Genomic DNA, 21,473 nt, shown 5'->3' on the forward strand with positions numbered 1-21,473 from the left:
CCAGGGGATGAGCCGTGAGATGTTGGAGTTCTAGATGCTGAGAACTTTAAACTTTTGTACTGCAAACTCTAACTCAAGAAAACACTGCATTTAACCTAAAGCTGAAAAGAAAGCTTCCAAAATTTAATAACGCTAAGATTATGAGCGTGTAGTTAATTAAAAGTGTATCATATCACAGAGTAGGAAACTTAAAGTTTTAAAATATAGTAATATTTATAAAGTAAAACAAATGGGACCCTGTGGAGCTGCTCCCTCCATCCCCACAGGCAGAGCTCCTTCCCTCCCACTCCAGCCAGGTTTCCCTGCTCCCAGGCCGGCAAATCCTCCGGGATGGGATGGCCCGGAGGGCGATGGATATCTGTGGTACAGCTTCCAGCAAAGGGGATCCTTCCCGTGGGATCTCGGCCTGGAAACCTCCGTTCCCCCGGAGCTCGAGGCCCAAGCGAGACACAGAGGAGGTTGAGTTTCCTCGGGAAGCCTCTGGTTGTTGGCTGTTGGTGTTCTCCCCTTCCCCGCCTGCCCCATAACCAGTTCTCCCTGCCTGTCCCTCCCGTCCTTGGGATGGTTGGGATGGGAAGGACCGGCCTGAGCAAACATTTCCTTTTGTTCAGCTGTACTCAGGCATGGCCCTGCTGCTGCAGCTGGGGCTGTGACTCACCCGGCCCAGAGAGGCCGGCTGGAAAATTTGGGGTGTTTTAAAGAAAATGCCCGGTTTTAATGACAGCACTGTAATAACCCCAAACAACCACCTGCGCTGCCGGGGGAGTGGGAATGTTTAATGCATGAGCTGCAGGGCTTGAGATGGAGCTGGGGAGGAACAAAAAGAGGGGAATAAACCCAAACCCCCGCTGAGGAGCATCCAGCAGGGCTGGCTGTCACCTGGTGCTCCCCCTGGAGCCGCCCCGGGGCTGCCCTATCAGCTCCATCTCGGGATGGAGGTGGAACCAGGGTCCCCCAGCCGAACCCCGTCATCCCGGGAAGGAGGAGTTTCCTTCCCGAGCCTTTTAATCCAGTCCTGCTGGTTTCCCGGCACAGCCGGCGGAGCTCCCTGCCCATGCGGCCGTGCCCGGCTCGCCATGGCCCCGCGTCACGTCGTGCCCATGTCCACCAGCCACGCCGCCCGCGGCGTCTGCGTGCTGGGCACTGAGGTCTTCCTGGACACGCGCCGGTAAGGCCGGGCACGGCGCAGCCTGGTGTGCTCCGTGGAGCTGCTGGGGTTTGGGATGGGTTTGATGGGGATTGGGGCATCCTGGGCTAAAGATTTGGGATGGGTTTGATTGGGATTGGGGTATTCTGGGCCAGGGATTTGGGATGGGTTTGATTGGGATTGGAGCATCCAGGGCTGGGGTTTGGGATGGGTTTGATCAGCATGGGGCATCCCAGCCAGGGATTTGGGATGGGTTTGATCAGCATTGGGGTATTCTGGGCCAAGGATTTGGGAAGGGTTTGATCAGGATTGGGGCATCCAGTGCTGGGATTTGGGATGGGTTTGATCAGCACTGGGGCATCCCAGCCAGGGATTTGGGATGGGTTTGATCAGCACTGGGGCATTCCAGCCAGGGATTTGGGATGGGTTTGATCAGCACTGGGGCATCCCAGCCAGGGATTTGGGATGGGTTTGATCAGCACTGGGGCATCCCAGCCAGGGATTTGGGATGGGTTTGATCAGCATTGGGGTATTCTGGGCCAAGGATTTGGGAAGGGTTTGATCAGGATTGGGGCATCCAGTGCTGGGATTTGGGATGGGTTTGATCAGCACTGGGGCATCCCAGCCAGGGATTTGGGATGGGTTTGATCAGCACTGGGGCATCCCAGCCAGGGATTTGGGATGGGTTTGATCAGCACTGGGGTATTCCAGCCAGGGATTTGGGATGGGTTTGCCCAGCATCATGTCATCCGGCGTGTTCCACAGAGCTGCAGGGCTTTGGGATGGTTTGGAGGAGGAACGGGTGGTGAAGGACTCAGAGCTCGTCAGGAGTTCACCCAAGGGTTTGGAGGGACAGCTCCCTCCAGAGCTGGGTGTGCTTTGGGGGATGACGTCCGTGGGGAGCTCATCCAAGGTTTTTTTAGCGGATGATGTCCCACTGTGTGTGTTTTAGGGGATGATGTCCCATGGGGACCTCACCCCAAAACTTTGGTTCTGTGGATGATATCCCACAGGGAGCTCACTTTTGGGGACAATATCCCACAGGGAGCTCATCCAAAGATGAAATGTTGGCTCGAGGCATTGCAGCGGAGCCGGGCCAGGATGGTTTGCAGGCAAAGCCCAAGCACACCCCAGCTAAGCCCGGGTCTATTTCTGGCTCTAAGAACATTGGGCAAGAGCAATTTAAGATGTGCAACTCGGAGCTAAAACGGGAGGAGGAATAAAATGTGTGGCTCAGGCAGAAAAAATCCAGCAGCGGCCGTGCACGGGCAGCGTCAGGAAAAGGGATTTTTGCAGAATTAAATATGGGGTGGCTTTATTGGGCAGATAGGCAGCTGTCCCTGCCCTGCCGCCACAGTGTCATTATTTAATAAATCACATTTATAATGACAGAGAACGCAGGCCTGGCCGGTCGGCATCGCATCCGGGCAATTATTGGGATGGAGCACTGGAGCCGGGCCAGGATGTGCCACCGTCCCCTCGGAGAGCTCTGGCTGCCCTAAAGCAGCCTCTTTTCCCCCCTCATGCAGATGGGAATGTAGAAAACCCATCATCTGCAAATTTTTTGTCCTGCTTTTGGACTCTGAGCCCTCTCAGTCCTATTTAAACCTATGGAGCCCAAATGGGGTGATTTGGCTTCTTGGTAACAAATTTGAGCCGTGGCCCCAAACAGCAGATGATGGAAGCTCTTCTGGCTGAAAAATGGGATCATTTTATTCCTGGGGAGCACCGGCTGGGGGGGGAATTTAGTGATGGATGCATCAATTTTGGTCTGCTTGGGGCAGAACGTGGAGCTCGTTGGGAATTGGGCGGCACTGCTGAGGTGGGAGGGTCGCAAACCCACGGCAAACAGCCCCAAATCTGTGGATCCATGGCTTGGGGAGGGGGGTTGGAATGGGATCCATTATCCCCCAGACCCATGGCTTTGTGGGGTGTTGGGATGGGGTCCAGCATCCCCCAGACCCACGGCTTTGTGGGGTGTTGGGATGGGGTCCAGCATCCCCCGGATCCACGGCTTTGTGGAGTGTTGGGATGGGATCCATTATCCCCCGGACCCATGGCTTTGTGGGGTGTTGGGATGGGGTCCAGCATCCCCCAGACCCACGGCTTTGTGAGGTGTTGCGATGGGGTCCAGCATCCCCCAGATCCACGGCTTTGTGGAGTGTTGGGATGGGATCCAGCATTCCCCGGATCCACGGCTTTGTGGGGTGTTGGGATGGGGTCCAGCATTCCCCAGACCCACGGCTTTGTGGGGTGTTGGGATGGGGTCCAGCATCCCCCGGATCCACGGCTTTGTGGAGTGTTGGGATGGGATCCAGCATTCCCCGGATCCACGGCTTTGTGGGGTGTTGGGATGGGATCCAGCATCCCCCAGATCCACAGCTCCATGGGGTGTTCTGTATGGGATCCAACACCCTCCACACCCACGGCTTCGTGGGGTGTTTGGGATGGGATCCAGCATTCCCCAGATCCTCAGCTCCATGGGGTGTTCCAGATGGGGATGCCAAGCCCATGGAATGCCTTAATCTCCTCACAATCTGCTGGAGGCACCGGGGACGCCGCGCCAAGAACAACAGCAGGGATAAATCCCTGCCGTGGCGGGGTTTTGATGTTGTGGTTTTTATGTTCTCGCTGCCCAAGTTCCCACCTGGTTCGCCTTGGGACGCAGCCAGGGGAGCGGGAGCAGGTCAGGGCTGCCGGGATGGAGCGGCCAGGGCTGTAATGAGCAGGGAGCAGCACTTCAAAGGCTCCCGAGGATGTCACGGAGCCGGGCGCGGGTGCCGCATGCCCGGATCCAGGCTCTGCTCCAGCCCCAGCATCCCTCGGGTCACGGGATGGTCCCACAACACCCAGCTCCACGCGTGGTTGGCACGAAAATCATCCTGGCTCGTTCCCGGTTGGGGTCTTGTCACGGGACGCTGAAATTCAGGGAATTTCTCATGGTTGCAGAGGGAGGTTGGATGTGGGATAAACCACGGCCGGACGTGCCGGAGCTGCAGCGGGAGCTGCGCTTGCCCAACACCGCCACAGAGGTCCCACGTGTGGAACTCCAGGGACCATTTCATCACCCAGGGATGGTCTCAGGGCCCCTCCCACCCACTCGTGGCTGGGTTTAATTCCAGGTTCGGAGACTCGGCTCCCGTGGTCTCTGACCCGAGGTTGCTCCATTCCAGGTCCACCCCGAGAGGTGCCGTGTCCTTTGACGTGCACGCCACGCCGGCGGTGACGGTGCACATGATCCACAGCCCCGCCACAAAGCCCAGCCTGGACGCCCGGTGGCCCCTGGATCCCGACATCGAGGTGGTGGTGACCATTGATGCCACCAGCAGGACTGTCGATGACAACCAGGTCAGGACGTCCTACGTGCTGTTCATGTGGCCAAACTGGGGGAAATAAGTGACATTTCCTAGGAAAACTCAGGGATTTCTGAGTTACACTGACACCAGGGTGGTTTGTCATGGTGAAAGCTCGAGCAGAGTTGTGTAATTGGCTCTGACGAGAAATGAAACCCAGAAGGAGAAGGACCCACTTGGTGCCCCAACAACGACACCGCAGGGGTTGCAAAAGTCGGTGCCAGGCAGCAAAAAATATGCCAAATCTGATGGTTTCTGTGCCCCATTTTGTGCTGAAGATGGCACAGAGGGTTCAAATGAACTGTGATTAATGGAGAGCGGCTGGGATGGACCTCCCAGGGCCCGGATGGGTGGGCAGGCAGGCGTTGGAGCCGTGATCCTTGTGGGGCCCTTCCCAGCTCATTCCATGATCCCGGGAGGGCAGAGATCCCACCAGCCTTGTGGGGTGTGGGGATGGAGATCCTGTCAGCCCAGTGGGGTGTGGGTCACGGTGTGGGGATGGAGATCCTGCCAGCCCAGTGGGGTGCGGGTCATGGTGTGGGGATGGAGATCCTGCCAGCCTGGTGGGACGTGAGTCATGGTGTGGGGATGGAGATCCCACCAGCCTGGTGAAATGTGGGTCATGGAGATCCCAGAAGCCTGGTGAGATGTGGGTCACAGTATGGGGATGGAGATCCCACCAGCCTAGCAGGGTGTGGGTCATGGTGTGGGGATGGAGATCCTGCCAGCCTGGTGGGGCGTGGGTCACGGTGTGGGGATGGAGATACCACCAGCCCGATGGTGTGTGGGTCACAGTGTGGGGATGGAGATCCCACCAGCCCGGTGGGATGTGGGTCATGGTGTGGTGATGGAGATCCCACCAGCCTGGTGGGATGTAGGTCATGGTGTGGGGATGGAGATCCCACCAGCCTGGTGGGGTGTGGGTCACAGTGTGGGGATGGAGATCCCACCAGTGGGGTGTGGGTCACAGTGTGGGGATGGAGATCCTGCTAGACTGGTGGGGTGTAGGTCATGTTGTGGGGATGGAGATCCCACCAGCCTGGTGAGATGTGGGTCATGTTGTGGGGATGGAGATCCCACCAGCCTGGTGAGATGTGGGTCATGTTGTGGGGATGGAGATCCCACCAGCCCAGTGTGGTGTGGGGATGCAGATACCACCAGCCCGTTGGGGTGTGGGTCATGGTGTGGGGATGGAGATCCCACCAGTGGGATGTGGGTCACAGTGTGGGGATGGAGATCCCACAAGCCTGGTGGGGTGTGGGTCACGGTGTGGAGATGGAGATCCCACCAGCCTGGTGAGATGTGGATCATAGTGTGGGGATGGAGATCCCACCAGTGGGGTGTGGGTCACAGTGTGGGGATGGAGATCCCACCAGTGGGGTGTGGGTCACGGTGTGGGGATGGAGATCCCACCAGCCTGGTGGGGTGTGGGTCACAGTGTGGGGATGGAGATCCCACCAGTGTGGTGTGGGTCACGGTGTTTGGATGGAGATCCCACCAGCCTGGTGGGGTGTGGGTCACAGTGTGGGGATGGAGATCCCACCAGTGGGGTGTGGGTCACGGTGTGGGGATGGAGATCCTGCCAGCCCAGTGGGGTGTGGGTCACGGTATGGGGATGGAGATGCCACCAGCCTGGTGAGATGTGGGTCATGGAGATCCCAGAAGCCTGGTGAGATGTGGGTCACAGTGTGGGGATGGAGATCCCACCAGCCTGGTGAGATGTGGGTCATGGTGTGGGGATGGAGATCCCACCAGCCTGGTGGGGTGTGGGTCACGGTGTGGGGATGTCTCTGCAGGTGAAGATCTCCTACTATGACCGCGAGGGCCGTGAGCTGGCGGTGGCCTGGCTGTACCTCACCTGTGTCGGTAGGTGCCCACCAAAGCTCCAGGAATTCCTGGTCTCTCGGGACCAGGATCCTCTGGCTGGATCCATGAGGCCAGAATTCCTCGGGGGCCACGGGCAATAAAGGTTTGGGTGTTCACCGATGCTGACGAGCAAAAGGAAATTAATTAAACCATGATTAATTAAACACTGCCTTATATGGTGTGGGAGAGACAGAGGCTGGGCCGTGTCCCCACCCAGGAGCATCCTCCTGTGCCTGCTGAGGTGGTTCCTCGGGAGGAGAGGACCCATGGGAGATCTCCCCACCCAGCTCCAGCCAGCACCAGGGGAGAGGGACCGGCACCGAAGCCGTGCCTGACCTATTTCAGGAGTTTAGGGTGAGGTGAATCATCCCCTCCAAGTGCCTGCTCTCCCCTGCTGACTACAAAGGGAGTCTAGACAACCAGTCTGGGTGCAGAAGTCTCCACTTGGATGGATTAATTACCCTAAATTTGGGATTTTCTGAAGCGTTCACATGACAGTCTGACCTGTGTCCTCAAGTCGTGCCTATGCCTCCCAAAATTGCCCCTGGAGAGGCTGAAGGTTTCCCATGGCCAATGGGCCTCACTGGAGCCAACTGAGGCCACCACTGGCCACGGGGATTTTGCCTTCCAAACGTTCTTCTCTTGGCTGTGTTTGGAGTTTCCCTCCTGGCTTTTCCACGTCGCCCTCTCAGCCCCAAGGAGAACAATCTCTGACTCAATCCCTGCGTTTTCCACACTTTGTGTGTCCCGTCTGGAGGAGTTTTTGGGTTAGGATTGAGGTGGGGTTTGGATGAGGTCGCCGGTAAATCTCTGCAGCAGAGGCAGAAATTCGGGGCAAGAAGAGCTCTGTGAGGAAATCCGCAGATTTCCTAGAAATTGTTTGCGTGTTTGCTCAACCACAGTGAAAACGCGTTTTTGTGCCTCTGCCATGTTTTGGCTTCGTGGAAAACAGGACAGTCAGTAGGAAATGGGTGAAAACGTAAAAAATACTATGGAAACATAAAATCTGCCATGAAAACAAAATCTGCCATGAAAAAATGCTATGAAAACGTAAAATCTGCCATGAAAACGTAAAATCTGACATGAGAACATTAAAAATGCTATGAAAACGTAAAGTCTGCCATGAAAACGTAAAATCTGACATGAGAACATAAAAAATGCTATGAAAACGTAAAATCTGCCGTGAAGGGGGGATGTCCCTGCTGGGGGGAACCAAAATGAGAGGAGACAGCTGGAGATCAAAGAGGGAAAATCGCGGCGAAGCCGTTGGGTTGGATTTTCTTCTCCCGTTCTGTTGGAATCATTGGGTCTGGAGCAGCTTCGGGAGGTGAGGTGGGGCTGGTGTGGGGTCGTGGTGCCGAGGAGAGCCCAAAATGGCCCCACGGTCCCCTGCCCACGGCTTCCTTCCCTCTCGCTGTTCCAGAGGTGTCCCTGGACGTGGACTGGAGCCGGAGTGGCCGCGTGAAGAGCAAGGGCAAGGACAAGGACAAGGTGAGCAGAGCGTCCTGGGAGGGCGGATCCATCGCCGGCCTCTTCCCGGAAAATCTCCAGGGGGGACAGGGACCTGGGTGGTGGCTCTGTGAGGGCAAACAGCCCGGCAGATCCTCAGCCTACTAATTGAGCAGGAAGAGGATTGATTTTCCTATTCCACGCCAAAACCACCTGCAGCTACAGCCTGGCCCTGAGGATCCTGTAGGAGAAAAGTCTCGGCTTCTTCTTCCTTTCTCTTCCCTTTTTTCTCCCCCGTTTTCTCCCCTTTTCTCCCCTTTTCTCCTCTTTTCTCCCCTTTTTTCTCCCTTCTTTCTCCCTTTTTTTCTCCCTTCTTTCTCCCTTCTTTCTCCCTTCTTTCTCCCTTCTTTCTCCCTTCTTTCTCCCTTCTTTCTCCCTCCATTTCTCTTCCCTTTTTCCTCCATTTCTCTTCCCTTTTTCCTCCATTTCTCTTCCATCTCCTTTCTCTTTTTCTCTTCCTTTTTGGGCCCCAAAGGTGCCGCTGAATGTGTTGAGCATTCAGCAGGAGATTTCCCCCTTTGGCCACACATCTGCCTGTGCCCAGGCCCTCAAGCTGGGCTAATTAACCACAGATCAGCCGGGCTAATTAACCACAGCCCGATCGGCGGCGCAAATTGGTATCAAGATGGGCTGAGCTTCCAGAAGCGCTGCAGCCGTGTCCAGGCGAGGCTGGAGGCACTTCCAGCCTGGCTGGGAGATGCAATCTCGGAGCAGTCCGTGCAGGCCCTGCTGGAGCTGACATTGGGATGGGTCGTTTGAGCGGCGCTGGTCGGGTTCTCCTCCAAGCCTGCAGCTTTCCTCGGCCCAGCATGGGGGAAATCCTGCTCCTGTCCCCTCTTGGTGCTTCTCCCCCAGGCCAAGTGGACGTGGGGCCCGGACGGACAAGGGGCCGTGCTCTTGGTCAACTGTGACCGGGACAGCCCCGGCGCGGGGGGCACGGACAGCGGCCAGGCAGACATACGGACGCCGGCAGGTGGGCTGTGACCCCGAGGGGCTCCCCGGGGGCTTCCCCGCTGCCATCCCCTCCCTCTGCATCCCCTGTGTCCCCCAGACCTCCAGGACATGTCGGTGATGCTGCTGCGGACCGAGGGCCCCAGCGCCATCTTCGCCGAGTACCCGGTGGTGCTGCACGTCCCCGAGAGCGACGCGGACAAAGTGCGGGTGTTCCACGCCGTCCGTGAGTGCCTCTGCCTCCCCCTGCCCCCAGCAGCCCTGCAGGACCCCAAGGCCAGCCAGCCCCGCAGGTTTTGTTCATTGGGGCGCCCCTATTTGCTGTATTCACCCTTTTACCCCCAAAGCTCTTCTGCTGTTGCACGGCGTGGGGCTGTATGGGAAAAACCAAGGGGGAGAAGGCTCCAAAGAGGCTTTTCCCAACGAGGGCTGGGATTTTGACATTCCCATGGCGCGGGAAGCCCCGCGTGGCTCCTGGCGCTGTTTGCGCTCGGGCAGGGAGCCAAGCAGCCAAGCAGCCCATCCCGTTGGGCAGCGCCCTTCGCCTTTGAACGGTTGGATCCCCGGCAGCTCCGCGCCGAAAATCAGGTCCGGGGAGCCAAGGGTGTCATTAGAGATCCTCAGCCGGAGCCACGCACCTTGAAAGGGCTGGACCTGAGGGGACGGAGCCCTCTTTGTCCCAGAAAGATCAAGCGTGCTCCCCAGGGAGGAGGAGGAGGAGGAGGAGGCTCTTCTGCCACCCTTGGGCACCAGCCACCTCCTCCTCCTGCCGGCGTGTCCCCCTGTGGGCTGGCTCTGGGAATTTGGGGTTCCCCAGGCTGAGTTTGGGGTGGGAATCTGGGGTTCCCCAGGCTGAGTTTGGGGTGGGAATTCAGGGTTCTCCAGGCTGCTGAACTCAGGGTGGGAATTGGAGGTTCTCCAGGCTGAGTTTGGGGTGGGAATCTGGGGTTGTCCAGGCTGCTGGGTTTGGGGTGGGAATTCAGGGTTCTCCAAGCTGAGTTTGGGGTGGGAATCCGGGGTTCTCCAGGCTGACTTCAGGGTGGGAATCCGGGGTTCTCCAGGCTGCTGAGTTTGGTGTGGGAATCCAGGGTTCTCCAGGCTGAGTTCAGGGTGGGAATCCGGGGTTCTCCAGGCTGCTGAACTCGGGATGGGAATCTGGGGTTCTCTAGGCTGAGTCTGGGGTGGGAATCTGGGGTTCTCCAAGCTGAGTTTGGGGTGGGAATCCAGGGTTCTCCAGGCTGAGTTCAGGGTGGGAATCCAGGGTTCTCCAGGCTGCTGAACTCAGGGGTGGGAATTCAGAGTTCTCCAGGCTGAATTCAGGGTGGGAATCTGGGGTTCCCCAGGCTGCTGGGTTTGGGGTTCTTGAGACTGCTGGGTTTGGGGTTCCCCAGGCTGCTGGGTTTGGGGTTCTTGAGACTGCTGAGTTTGGGGTTCTCCAGGCTGCTGAGTTTGGGGTTCCCCAGGTGGTGATGCCTACCCGCTCTACAAGCCCGTGCTGGGCCCAGACAAGCTCTCCTACGTGCTGGACCACGCTGGCCACGGGGACAGCACCTTCTACGTGGAGGGGCTGGCGTTCCCTGACAGGGGCTTCTCCGGCCTCGTGTCCTTCAGCGCCAGCCTGCTGGAGGTGCCCCACAAGGTACGGGGGCGTCGTTCCCGCCCCTCCCCTAGCAAACCCGCCGTGGTGGAGGTCCCAGACCCCGTTTTGGCTCCCCCAGGACTCGCCGGGCACGCCGATCTTCACGGACACCGTGGTGTTCCGCGTGGCGCCCTGGATCATGACACCCAACACCCAGCAGCCCCTGGAGGTGTTTGTCTGCAGGTACGAGGGGTGTCCACGCCGTGGACAGGGGTGTCCCCTGCCCTGGGGCACTCGCCAGGGAGGAGTTCCCGACCCTTCCTGGCTGTGTGGGGCCCGACATGAGCCAGGCTTGGGCATTCCTGACTGGGAATGATTGGGAAGGGAGCCAGCTGCTGCCGTGGGAGTCATTTCCATCCCAAGGAGAAGGGCTGGAGTTCCCTCTCCAGGTCTATTCCCATGCAGGAATGTTGCCCAGGGCATTTAAATCTCATGGGGAAATGCTGGAAGAACATCTCCAGGTCAAATCCCATGCAGGAATGCTGCCTGGGGTGTTTAAATTCCAGAGAGAAAGGTTAGAGTTCCCTCTCCAGTTCAAATCCCACCAAGGCTGGAGTTCCCTCTCCAGTTCAAATCCCACCAAGGCTGGAGTTCCCCCTCCAGGTCCGTTCCACCAAGGCTGGAGTTCCCCCTCCAGGTCCGTTCCCACCAAGGCTGGAGTTCCCCCGCTCCATTCCCACCAAGGCTGGAGTTCCCTCTCCAGCTCAAATGCCACCAAGGCTGGAGTTCCCTCTCCAGCTCCAGTCCCACCAAGGCTGGAGTTCCTTTTCCAGCTCCAGTCCCACCAAGGCTGGAGTTCCTTCTCCAGGCCCATTCCCATGCAGGAATGCTGCCCAGGATGTTCAGGATTGAGGAACGAGCTGCGGGGTTGGGGTTTTGGGGGCTCCCCGTGATTACCCTCTACAGCCCCAGCCCCTCGCTGTCCCCCCAGCATCAAGCAGGGCTCGGATTCCAACGAGGCCTTCCTGGAGGGGCTGCGGGCGCTGCTGCGGAAAGCCAACTGCAAACTGACCGTGTGCTCGGAGCAGGACTCGCGCAGCGACCGCTGGATCCAGGTCAGCCTGCCCGGCCCCCCCCCGGGAACAGGAGAGCCCCTGTGGCTTGGGCAGCTCCTGGAATGGCAGGGGATGGGCCAGGGAGCGGGCACGGGGGCACAGGGAATGCTGCCGGGGTGGCACGGATGGGGACAGTGGCCTGGGAGCCCTGGCTGGCACCAGGGCCACAGAGGGGCGCCGGGACAGGGACCCTGTGGGGCTGTGCAGGAGGGACCCCACTGCAGGGGGGACCCCATGGGACATTGCAAAAGGGAACCCATGGGATATTGCAGGAGAGACCCCATTGCAAAAGGGACCCCGTGGTGCTTTTGAAGGTGACCCCACTGCAAGAAGGACCCCATGGGACACTGCAAGGGGTCCCTGCTGCAAAAGAGACCCCGTGGGATGTTGCAAGGGAGTCCCTTTTGCAGAAGGGTCCCCACGGTGCTTTGGAAGAGGGACCCAAGGGACACCTCCAGAGTGACCTCATTGTACGAGGGGACCCCATTGCAAGTGTCACCCTGTGGGGCTGTGCAGGAGGGTCCCAGTGCCAGGGGACCCCAGGGGGACACTGTGGCTGTGCTGTCACCCTCTGGGGCTGTGCAGGAGAGTCCCAGTGCCAGGGGACCCCACGGGGACACCGTGGCCATGCTGTCACCTCAGGAGGGCCGGGCAGGAGCCTCCTCGATAATTTAGGCTGGGCTTTGCCAGGCTCGCCCCATTTCCTGCCCCACCCTCCCCACATCCCTGCTGGAGATTCCTATCACCCCCAAGAGCCTTCCTCCTCCTCCTCCTCCTCCTCCTCTTCCTCGTCTCATTCCCACAGGATGAGCTGGAGTTTGGCTACGTGGAGGCTCCACACAAAACCTTCCCCGTGGTCTTCGACTCTCCCAGGAACAGAGGCCTGAAGGATTTCGCTTTTAAGAAGATCCTGGTGTGTCCTTGCATTGAAATCCCCCTTTTCCCACCCAAAATCCCCACACAGGGAAAGTCCTTGGCACCTCTTCCCCCTTTCCCAGGGCCCGGATTTTGGCTACGTGACCCGGGAGCCGCCCGGGAAGAGCGTGACCAGCCTGGATTCCTTCGGGAACCTGGACGTGAGCCCGCCGGTGACGGTGCGGGGCAAGGAGTACCCGCTGGGGCGGATCCTCATCGGCAGCCCCCTGCCCTGGTGAGCGCCCGCCCTCCTCGGGAGATCCCAAAATCCTCCCTTGGAAGCTCCCCAAACCCTACCTCAGGAGATCCCAAAACCCTCCTCAGGAGATCCCAAAACCCTCCCTCGGGAGATTCCAAAACTCTCCCTAGGAGAGAAAAACCTCTCGGAGAAAAAGCCCGGTCCCAATCCCCATCAAATCCCAGATTTTACAGGCAAACCTCACTGCTGCTCCTCCGACCCTCAAAAAACCCGGCCGCCGTTTTCCTGTTTTCCCATTTTCCCTTTTTCCCTTCCCCCCTTTTCCCCCTTTTCCCCCCCTTTCCCCCCTTTCCCCCCTTTCCCCCCCTTTCCCCCCCTTTCCCCCCTTTCCCCTCTTTTCCCATTTCCCCCATTTCCCCCCTCCCTTTCCCCCTTTTCCCCTTTCCCCCCTTTTCCCCTTTTCCCGTTTTTTTTCCCGTTTTCACCCCTTTTATCCCCAACCCCACACACCCGGGCTGGGTTTGTTCTTTGGGAGAGGAACAGGGGAGCCCAGGACAGGGTGAAATCCCGAATAACCGGGGGTTGTTGTGCCCATAAAATCCCGAATAACCGGGGGTTGTTACTCCCATAAAATCCCGAATAACCGGGGGTTGTTTTTCCCATAAAATCCCGAATAACCGGGGATTGTTGTTCCCTAACGAATAACGGGGTTGTTGTGCCCATAAAACGAATAACCGGGATTGTTGTGCCCATAAAATCCCGAATAACCGGGGGTTGTTGTGCCCATAAAATCCCGAATAACCGGGGGTTGTTGTGCCCATAAAATCCCGAATAACCGGGGGTTGTTGTTTCCAAAAAATCCCGGATAACCGGGGATTGTTGTTCCCCTGAAATCCCGAATAACCGGGGGTTGTTGTGCCCATAAAATCCCGAATAACCGGGAATTGTTGTGCCCATAAAATCCCGAATAACCGGGGGTTGTTGTGCCCATAAAATCCCGAATAACCGGGGGTTGTTGTTTCCAAAAAATCCCGGATAACCGGGGATTGTTGTTTCCAAAAAATCCCAAATAACCGGGATTGTTGTTCCCCTGAAATCCCGAATAACCGGGGGTTGTTGTGCCCATAAAATCCCGAATAACCGGGGGTTGTTGTTCCCATAAAATCCCGAATAACCGGGGATTGTTGTGCCCATAAAATCCCGAATAACCGGGGATTGTTGTTCCCCTGAAATCCCGAATAACCGGGGGTTGTTGTTCCCATAAAATCCCGAATAACCGGGGGTTGTTGTGCCCATAAAATCCCGAATAACCAGGGATTGTTGTGCCCATAAAATCCCGAATAACCGGGGATTGTTGTTCCCCTGAAATCCCGAATAACCGGGGGTTGTTGTTCCCATAAAATCCCAAATAACCGGGGATTGTTGTTCCCATAAAATCCCGAATAACCGGGAATTGTTGTTCCCCTGAAATCCCGAATAACCGGGGGTTGTTTTTCCCATAAAATCCCGAATAACCGGGAATTGTTGTTCCCATAAAATCCCAAATAACCGGGGTTGTTGTTCCCATAAAATCCCGAATAACCGGGGGTTGTTTTTCCCATAAAATCCCGGATAACCGGGGTTGTTGTGCCCAGGCCGGGCGGCGCTCGGCAGCGAACAAAGCTCCCTGCCAAGCCTCCACAAAGGAGCGCATTTTCCGGGAAAAAACATCACCCGCTCCCCATCCCGCCTGCTCCATCCCAAAAAACCCCACGGGATGCTCCCGTCCCAGCCCGGGGCTCGCGCTGCTTCCAGAGGAAAGGAAATGCAGGGAAATGGGATTTTCCCAGCCCCAATTGTCCCTCATTACCGGGAATTTAATTAACGCCTTCCCAGCCCGTTCTGTCTAAGAAAGCTTGGCCCTCACACCGAAGTGAGGCGGGATTTGGGAATCGCAGGGATGGGAAAAGCTCATCCCAGAGGTGCCCGAGCGGAACCGGGCATGGAATGATCCCATCCCTATGGATAGATCCGGCCTGGAGATGTGTTTATGGAAAATGAGGGGATTTATCGATGTATTTATCCAAAATACAGCGAGATACACTGATATATTTATGGAATATTAGGGATCTGGTAATATATATTTGTACTGATATATTTATAGGGATTTAGCAATATATATTTATATAACATATACATTTATACACTTTATATATAATATAGGGATATATTGATGTATTTATCCAAAATACAGGGAGATACACTGATATATTTAAATAATATTAGGGATCTAGTAATATATATTTATACTGACGTATTTATATCAGTATAAATATATATATATAAATATATATTTAGCAACATATATTTATATAATGTATACATTTACATGCTTTATAGGGATATATCAATGTATTTATCCAAAATACAGGGAGATACACTGATATATTTATGGAATATTAGAGATCTAGTAATATATATTTGTACTGATATATTTATAGGGATTTAGCAATGTATATTTTATATAACATATACATTTATACACTTTATAGGGATATATTGATGTATTTATCCAAAATACAGGGAGATACACTGATATATATAATTAATATTAGGGATCTAGTAACATATATTTATACTGATATATTTATATCAGTAAATATATATATAAAAATATATATTTAGCAATATATATTTATATTATGTATACATTTACACACTTTATTGGGATATATTGATGTATTTATCCAAAATACAGGGAGATACGCTGATATATTTATGGAATATTAGGGATCTAGTAATATATATTTTTACTGATGTATTTATAGGGATTTAGCAATATACATTTATATAATTTACACATTTACACCCTTAATATATAATATAGGGATATATCGATGTATTTACCTAAAATACAGGGAGGCACATTAATATATTTAAGTAATTTAGGGATCTAGTAATATGTATTTATATAATATAGGGATTTATTAATATATATTTATATAATATATGGATTTAGGAGTATATGTTTATATAACATATATATATATAAATATATTAACACACTTTATATATAATATTGGGATGTATCAATGTATTTATCTAAAATATAGCACGACACACTGATATATTTAAGTAATATTAGGGATCTAGTAATATGTATTTATATAAGATAGGGATTTATTAATATATATTTATATAATATATGGATTTAACAATATATATATTTAAATAATACAGGGATTTAGCAGTATATATTTATATAGCATGTATATATTAACTCTATATATAATATAGCAATATATTGATGTATTTATCTAAAACACAGGGAGTTATGTTGATAAATTTATATAATATAGGGATCTAGTAATATATATTTATATAAGATAGGGATTTAGTAATATATATTTATTTATTATAGGAATTTAGCAATATATATTTAGATAATAGAGGGATTTAGCAATATATATTTAGATAAGATAGGGATTTAGTAAAATATATTTATGTTTATGTATTTATATACGATAGGGATTTAGTAAAATATATTTATATTATATAGGGATCTAGTAAAATATATTTATATTGATATATTTATATAATATAGGGGTCTAGTGATATATATTTATATTGATATATTTATATAATATAGGGGTCTAGTGATATATATTTATATTGATGTATTTCTATAAGATAGGGATTTAGCAATACATATTTATATAACACAGGGATCCAGTAATAAATCTTTATAACGACATATTTATATAACATAGGGCTTTAACAATATATTTATATAAACTGTATATATTAGCAGACTCCATGCAGAACCCAGGACCATACTAATATATAACAGACATAATGATACTTAATTGGGCCCTTAGGCAGATAAATCTATATTAAAGCAGAGCAATCTGTAATTTATATTATTACACGTATTTAAACACGTGGATGTCTGTAATGTAGCTTGGGCCATTTTCCCTAAAAAACAGGATAAAAATGAGCCTTGGGGTGATCGGGGGGGCTTTGGGGGGGGGGTTTTTGGGAGTGGATTTTGGGGGAGGGGTTTTGGGGCAGGGGAGCGGGTTTTGGGGTAGGGAAGGGATTTTGGGGAGCAGGTTTTAGGGAGAGGAGTAAATTTTGGGGCAGAGAGTGGGTTTTGGGGCAGGGGGGAGATTTTGGGGTGGGGAGCAGGTTTTGGGGAGCGGAGGGGTTTTGGGGTGTGGGTTTTTGGGCAGGGAGTGGGTTTTGGGGAGGGTTTGGGGCTGGGAGGGGATTTTGGGAAGGGGGTTTTGGGATGGGGAATGGGTTTTGGGGGGGGGGTTTTGGGGCAGAGAGTGGGTTTTGGTGCAGGGGTTTTGAGGCAGGGAGCAGATTTTGGGGAGTGGAGGGGTTTTTGAGTGGGGGTTTTGGGATGGGGAACGGGTTTTGGGGAGCGGGTTTTGGGGAGGGAGCAGGTTTTGGGGCAGGAGTTTTGGGGCAGAGAGCAGGTTTTGGGGAAGGAGCAGGTTTTGGGGAGTGGGTTTTGGGGGCCGAGGCGAGCGTCCCGGAAGGGGGTTTTGGGGAGGGGAGGGGGTTTTGGGGTGGGGTTTTGGGGCAGGGAGCAGGTTTTGGGAGAGAGCAGGTTTTGGGGAAGGGGTTTTGGGGCAGGGAGCAGGTTTTGGAGCAGGGATTTTGGGGCAGGGAGCAGGTTTTGGGTTGGGGTTTTGGGGTGGGGAACAGGTTTTGGGGTGTGGGTTTTGAGGCGGGAAGCAGGTTTTGGGGCGGGGTTTTGGGGCAGGGGTTTTGGGGCGGCGAGCAGGTTTTGGGTTGGGGTTTTGGGACGGGGGTTTTAGGGTGGGAGCAGGTTTTGGGGTGGGGTTTTGGGTTGGGGTTTTGGGACAGGGGTTTTGGGTTGAGGTTTTGGGACAGGGGTTTTGAGGCGGGGAGCAGGTTTTGGGGTGGGGTTTTGGAGCAGGGGTTTTAGGGTGGGAGCAGGTTTTGGGGTGGGGTTTTGGGTTGGGGTTTTGGGTTGGGGTTTTGAGGCGGGGAGCAGGTTTTGGGGTGGGGTTTTGGGGCAGGAGCAGTGCCCACCCCAGCCTGTCCCGCAGGATGGCCGGGCGCAGGATGTGCCGCGCCGTGCGGGATTTCCTCTACGCGCAGACGGTGCAGGCGCCGCTCGAGGTCTACTCGGAGTGGCTCAGCGTGGGCCACGTGGATGAGTTCCTCACCTTCGTCCCTGCCCTGGACAGGAAGGTGCCAAGCCCAGAGCCTGCACAAGGCTCTTCACAGCGCCCCAAAAATCCCCTTTGCCTGCTGTTTGTCCTTCCGGGGGCTCTGGGGGATGGAGCCCCTTTGGGGTGACACGGGGGGATGGGTTTGGGATTGGCATGAGCATCCCATGGCCCCAGGGATGGATTTGGGATTGCTGTGGGCATCTCATGGCCCTGGGGATGATTGGGTTTATGGGCGCAGGATGGATTTGGGTTGGTTGTGGTCCATGGCCCAGTTTGGGATTGGCATAGCATCCTGTTTTGGGATTGCGATCCCATGGCCCCAGGGATGGATTTGGGATTGGCATGGGCACCTCATGGCCCCAGGGATGGATTTGGGATCTTCATGAGCATCCCATGGTCCAGGGATGGATTTGGGATGTCTGCAGCATCTCATGGCCCAGGGATGGATTTGGGATCTCTGTGGCCATCCCATGGCCCAGGGATGGATTTGGGATCTTCATGAGCATCCCATGGCCCAGGGATGGATTTGGGATTGCTGTGGGCATCTCATGGCCCCAGAGTGGATTTGGGATCTCTGTGGCTATCCCATGGCCCGGGGCTGGGTTTGGCATGGCCGTGGTGCCTCCCAGCCAGACTCTGGGGTGTTTTATCCCCACACCAGGGGTGACCCCCGGGCTCTGTCCCCCAGGGATTCCGGCTACTCCTGGCCAGTCCCAACGCCTGCTACAAGCTCTTCAAGGAGAAGCAGCAGCAGGGCCACGGGGAGGCCACGCAGTTCATCGGTGAGGGCTGAGGCCGTCCCTAGGGAACGGCATTCCTGCTGTCCCTTCTCGCTGTCCCTTCCACGTATCCATTCCCAGCGTCCTTCCCGCTATCCATCTCACTGTCCATTCCCAGTGTCCATCCTGTTGTCCATCCCACTGTCCATTCCCAATGTCCATCCCTCTGTCTATCCTGCTGTCGACCCCACTTTTTATCCCTCTGTCCATCCCACTGTCCATCCTGGTGTCCATACCTTTGTCCATCCTGCTGTCCACCCATCCCTCTATCCATCCCTCTGTCCATCCCTCTGTCCACCCCTGCTGTCCACCCCTGCTGTCCACCCCGCTGTCCACCCCACTGTCCATCCCTCTGTCCATCCTGCTGTCCATCCCTGCTGTCCATCCCTCTGTCCATCCTGCTGTCCATCTGTCCATCCCACTGTCCATTCCCAGTGTCCATCCCAGTGCCCATCCTGCTGTCCATCCCTCCGTCCATTCCCAGTGTCCATCCCTCTGTCCATCCCTCTGTCCACCCCACTTTTCATCTCTCTGTCCACCCCACTGTCCATCCCCACTGTCCATCCCGCTGTCCATCCCTCTGTCCATCCCGCTGTCCCTGACCGCGCGCGCCCCAGGGCTGAAGGGCGCTGAAAAGAAGAGCATTGACGAGATCCTGGCGGATGAGTCCCTGCGCAGCGACAACCGCCACGTGCAGGTGGCACCTGGGGGCTCCCCCTCCTCATTCCGGGGGGCTCGGGGGCACAGGGACGAGATTTGGGGTCCTGGGGAATGGCCGGAGGGCCCGGAGGGGGTGAGGAGAGGGAGATGCCCCAAGGGACACGGAGGTGGCAGCTGAAGGGAAAGAGAGGGTGGGGTGGGATGGGATGGGATGGGGAAGGGATGGGGATGGGGATGGGATGGGGATGGGATGGGGATGGGGATGGGATGGGGATGGGTGGGATGGGATGGGATGGGATGGGATGGGATGGGGTGGGATGGGGATGGGGATGGGGATGGGATGGGATGGGATGGATGGGAGGGAGAGGAGAGGGGAGGGAGGGAGGGGTGGGAGGGGAGGGGAGGGGAGGGAGGGGGAGATGGGATGGGGATGGGATGGGATGGGGATGGGATGGGGATGGGGATGGGATGGGGATGGGATGGGGATGGGGATGGGATGGGATGGGATGGGATGGGATGGGATGGGATGGGGTGGGATGGGATGGGGTGGGAGGGATGGGGAAGGGATGGGGATGGGGATGGGGATGGGGATGGGATGGGATGGGGATGGGGATGGGGATGGGATGGGATGGGGATGGGGATGGGATGGGATGGGATGGGGTGGGATGGGATGGGGTGGGGAAGGGATGGGGAAGGGATGGGGATGGGGATGGGGATGGGATGGGGATGGGATGGGATGGGGTGGGGAAGGGATGGGGAAGGGATGGAGATGGGGATGGGGATGAGGTGGGAGGTTGGGAGGGGTGGGAGGTTGTGCACAGGGATGGGGTGGGATCCAGGCAGGATCCAGCGGGGCCCGTGGGTGGGATGTGGAGGGCTGGGATGGCAGTTCTGGTTCCTTCCCGCAGCGCTGCATCGACTGGAACCGCGACCTGCTGAAGCAGGAGCTGGGGCTGAGCGAGCAGGACATCGTGGACATCCCACAGCTCTTCATCCTGACCAACTCCCCGCCGACGCGCTCTTCCCAGACATGGTGAGACCCCGACCCCACAACCCTGCCCCGACCCCAATCCCCCTGGCCGCTCCCTGCTGGACTCCCTGTGCTGCTCCAGGTGAACATGCTGGTGCTGGGCCGGCACCTGGGCATCCCCAAACCCTTCGGGCCCGTGGTGGGCGGGCGCTGCTGCCTGGAGCAGCGCGTGCGGGAGCTGCTGGAGCCGCTGGGCCTCTCCTGCACCTTCATCGACGACTTCTTCTCCTACCACGTGCTGTCGGGGGACGTGCACTGCGGCACCAACGTGCGCCGCAAGCCCTTCGCCTTCAAGTGGTGGCACGTGGTGCCCTGAGCCCCTGGGCCGGGTCCTGCAGGGGAAGGTGCATTTCCTGCAGCCCAGGGGGAAGGTGCATTTCCTGCAGCCCAGGGAAGGTGTGCATTTCCTGCAGCCCAGGGGGAAGGAGTGCATTTCCTGCAGCCCAGGGGGAAGGTGCGTTTCCTGTGCCGGAAAAGCACCGACAGCTCGGGTTTGGCCAATAAAGCTTCACGGACACTGAGGGGGCAGCGCTTCCACGTCTCTCGTCTTTCCTTCTGCTCCCGGCATGAAGATCTTGTTTGGAGCCTGGTTTTGGGCACGGGGGTTTCTTTGGGGCTGCTGGGGACAGCGGGGATGGGGAGGCTGCTCTGGGGGTGCGGGCTCCATCCCACGGCCGCGGGGTCACGGAGTCCCCGCCCACGGCTTTGCAGCTGATGGCACCCCCAAAATTCCCTGTTTTGGCCAAAAAAATCGCTTCCTGCTGAGGAACCTGGTTCTCGGGCTGCAGGAACCCCTCCTGCCCTCCTCGGGACCTTTTCACGCCTTCTCCAGGAGGGAATTTCCTCCACTCTTCGTCTCCACCGGAGCGCGACACTTCCCCGTGCCCGCCTGGCACCCGCCTGGCACCGCCTGGCACCGCCCCGGGAACCGAAACCCGCCCAGTGCCCCGGGCACGGCCCGGCCCTGCGCAGCCCCGCTGCCGTTCTGGGGCCGGACACGCTGATTTTGGGCAATTTGCTGTCCTGGCAGCGTTTCTGAGGCTCGAACAGAACCCGCGAGGGGATGCTCCCACACATCCCCCTCCCCCGCCCTCTGTTCGCCCCAAAAGCGAATTTCTGACCCCATTTCCAACCCGATCCCCCGGGGCTGTGTCCCTGCTGATATCCCCGGGCCCCGAGGA

The 21,473-nt window shown here is 55.6% G+C and overlaps 1 protein-coding gene across 1 annotated transcript; it reads left to right on the plus strand.

Annotated features, from left to right (window-relative positions):
• Positions 1 to 950: 950 nt before the first annotated feature.
• On the plus strand, positions 951 to 20,802 carry LOC115912343 (protein-arginine deiminase type-1-like). Its single transcript, XM_030963846.1, is given in 17 exon segments — positions 951 to 1,168; positions 4,321 to 4,495; positions 6,297 to 6,366; positions 7,790 to 7,857; positions 8,731 to 8,848; positions 8,927 to 9,052; positions 10,290 to 10,465; positions 10,545 to 10,648; positions 11,397 to 11,520; positions 12,326 to 12,433; positions 12,519 to 12,670; positions 17,698 to 17,842; positions 18,512 to 18,605; positions 19,220 to 19,299; positions 20,171 to 20,267; positions 20,270 to 20,295; positions 20,375 to 20,802. Coding segments are annotated over 17 exon segments (1,989 nt in total). The 5' UTR covers positions 951 to 1,076; the 3' UTR covers positions 20,609 to 20,802.
• The last annotated feature ends 671 nt before the right edge of the window (positions 20,803 to 21,473 follow it).

This window comes from Camarhynchus parvulus, chromosome 21 (genome assembly GCF_901933205.1).
Source record: "Camarhynchus parvulus chromosome 21, STF_HiC, whole genome shotgun sequence".
Taxonomy (NCBI): Eukaryota; Metazoa; Chordata; class Aves; order Passeriformes; family Thraupidae; genus Camarhynchus; species Camarhynchus parvulus.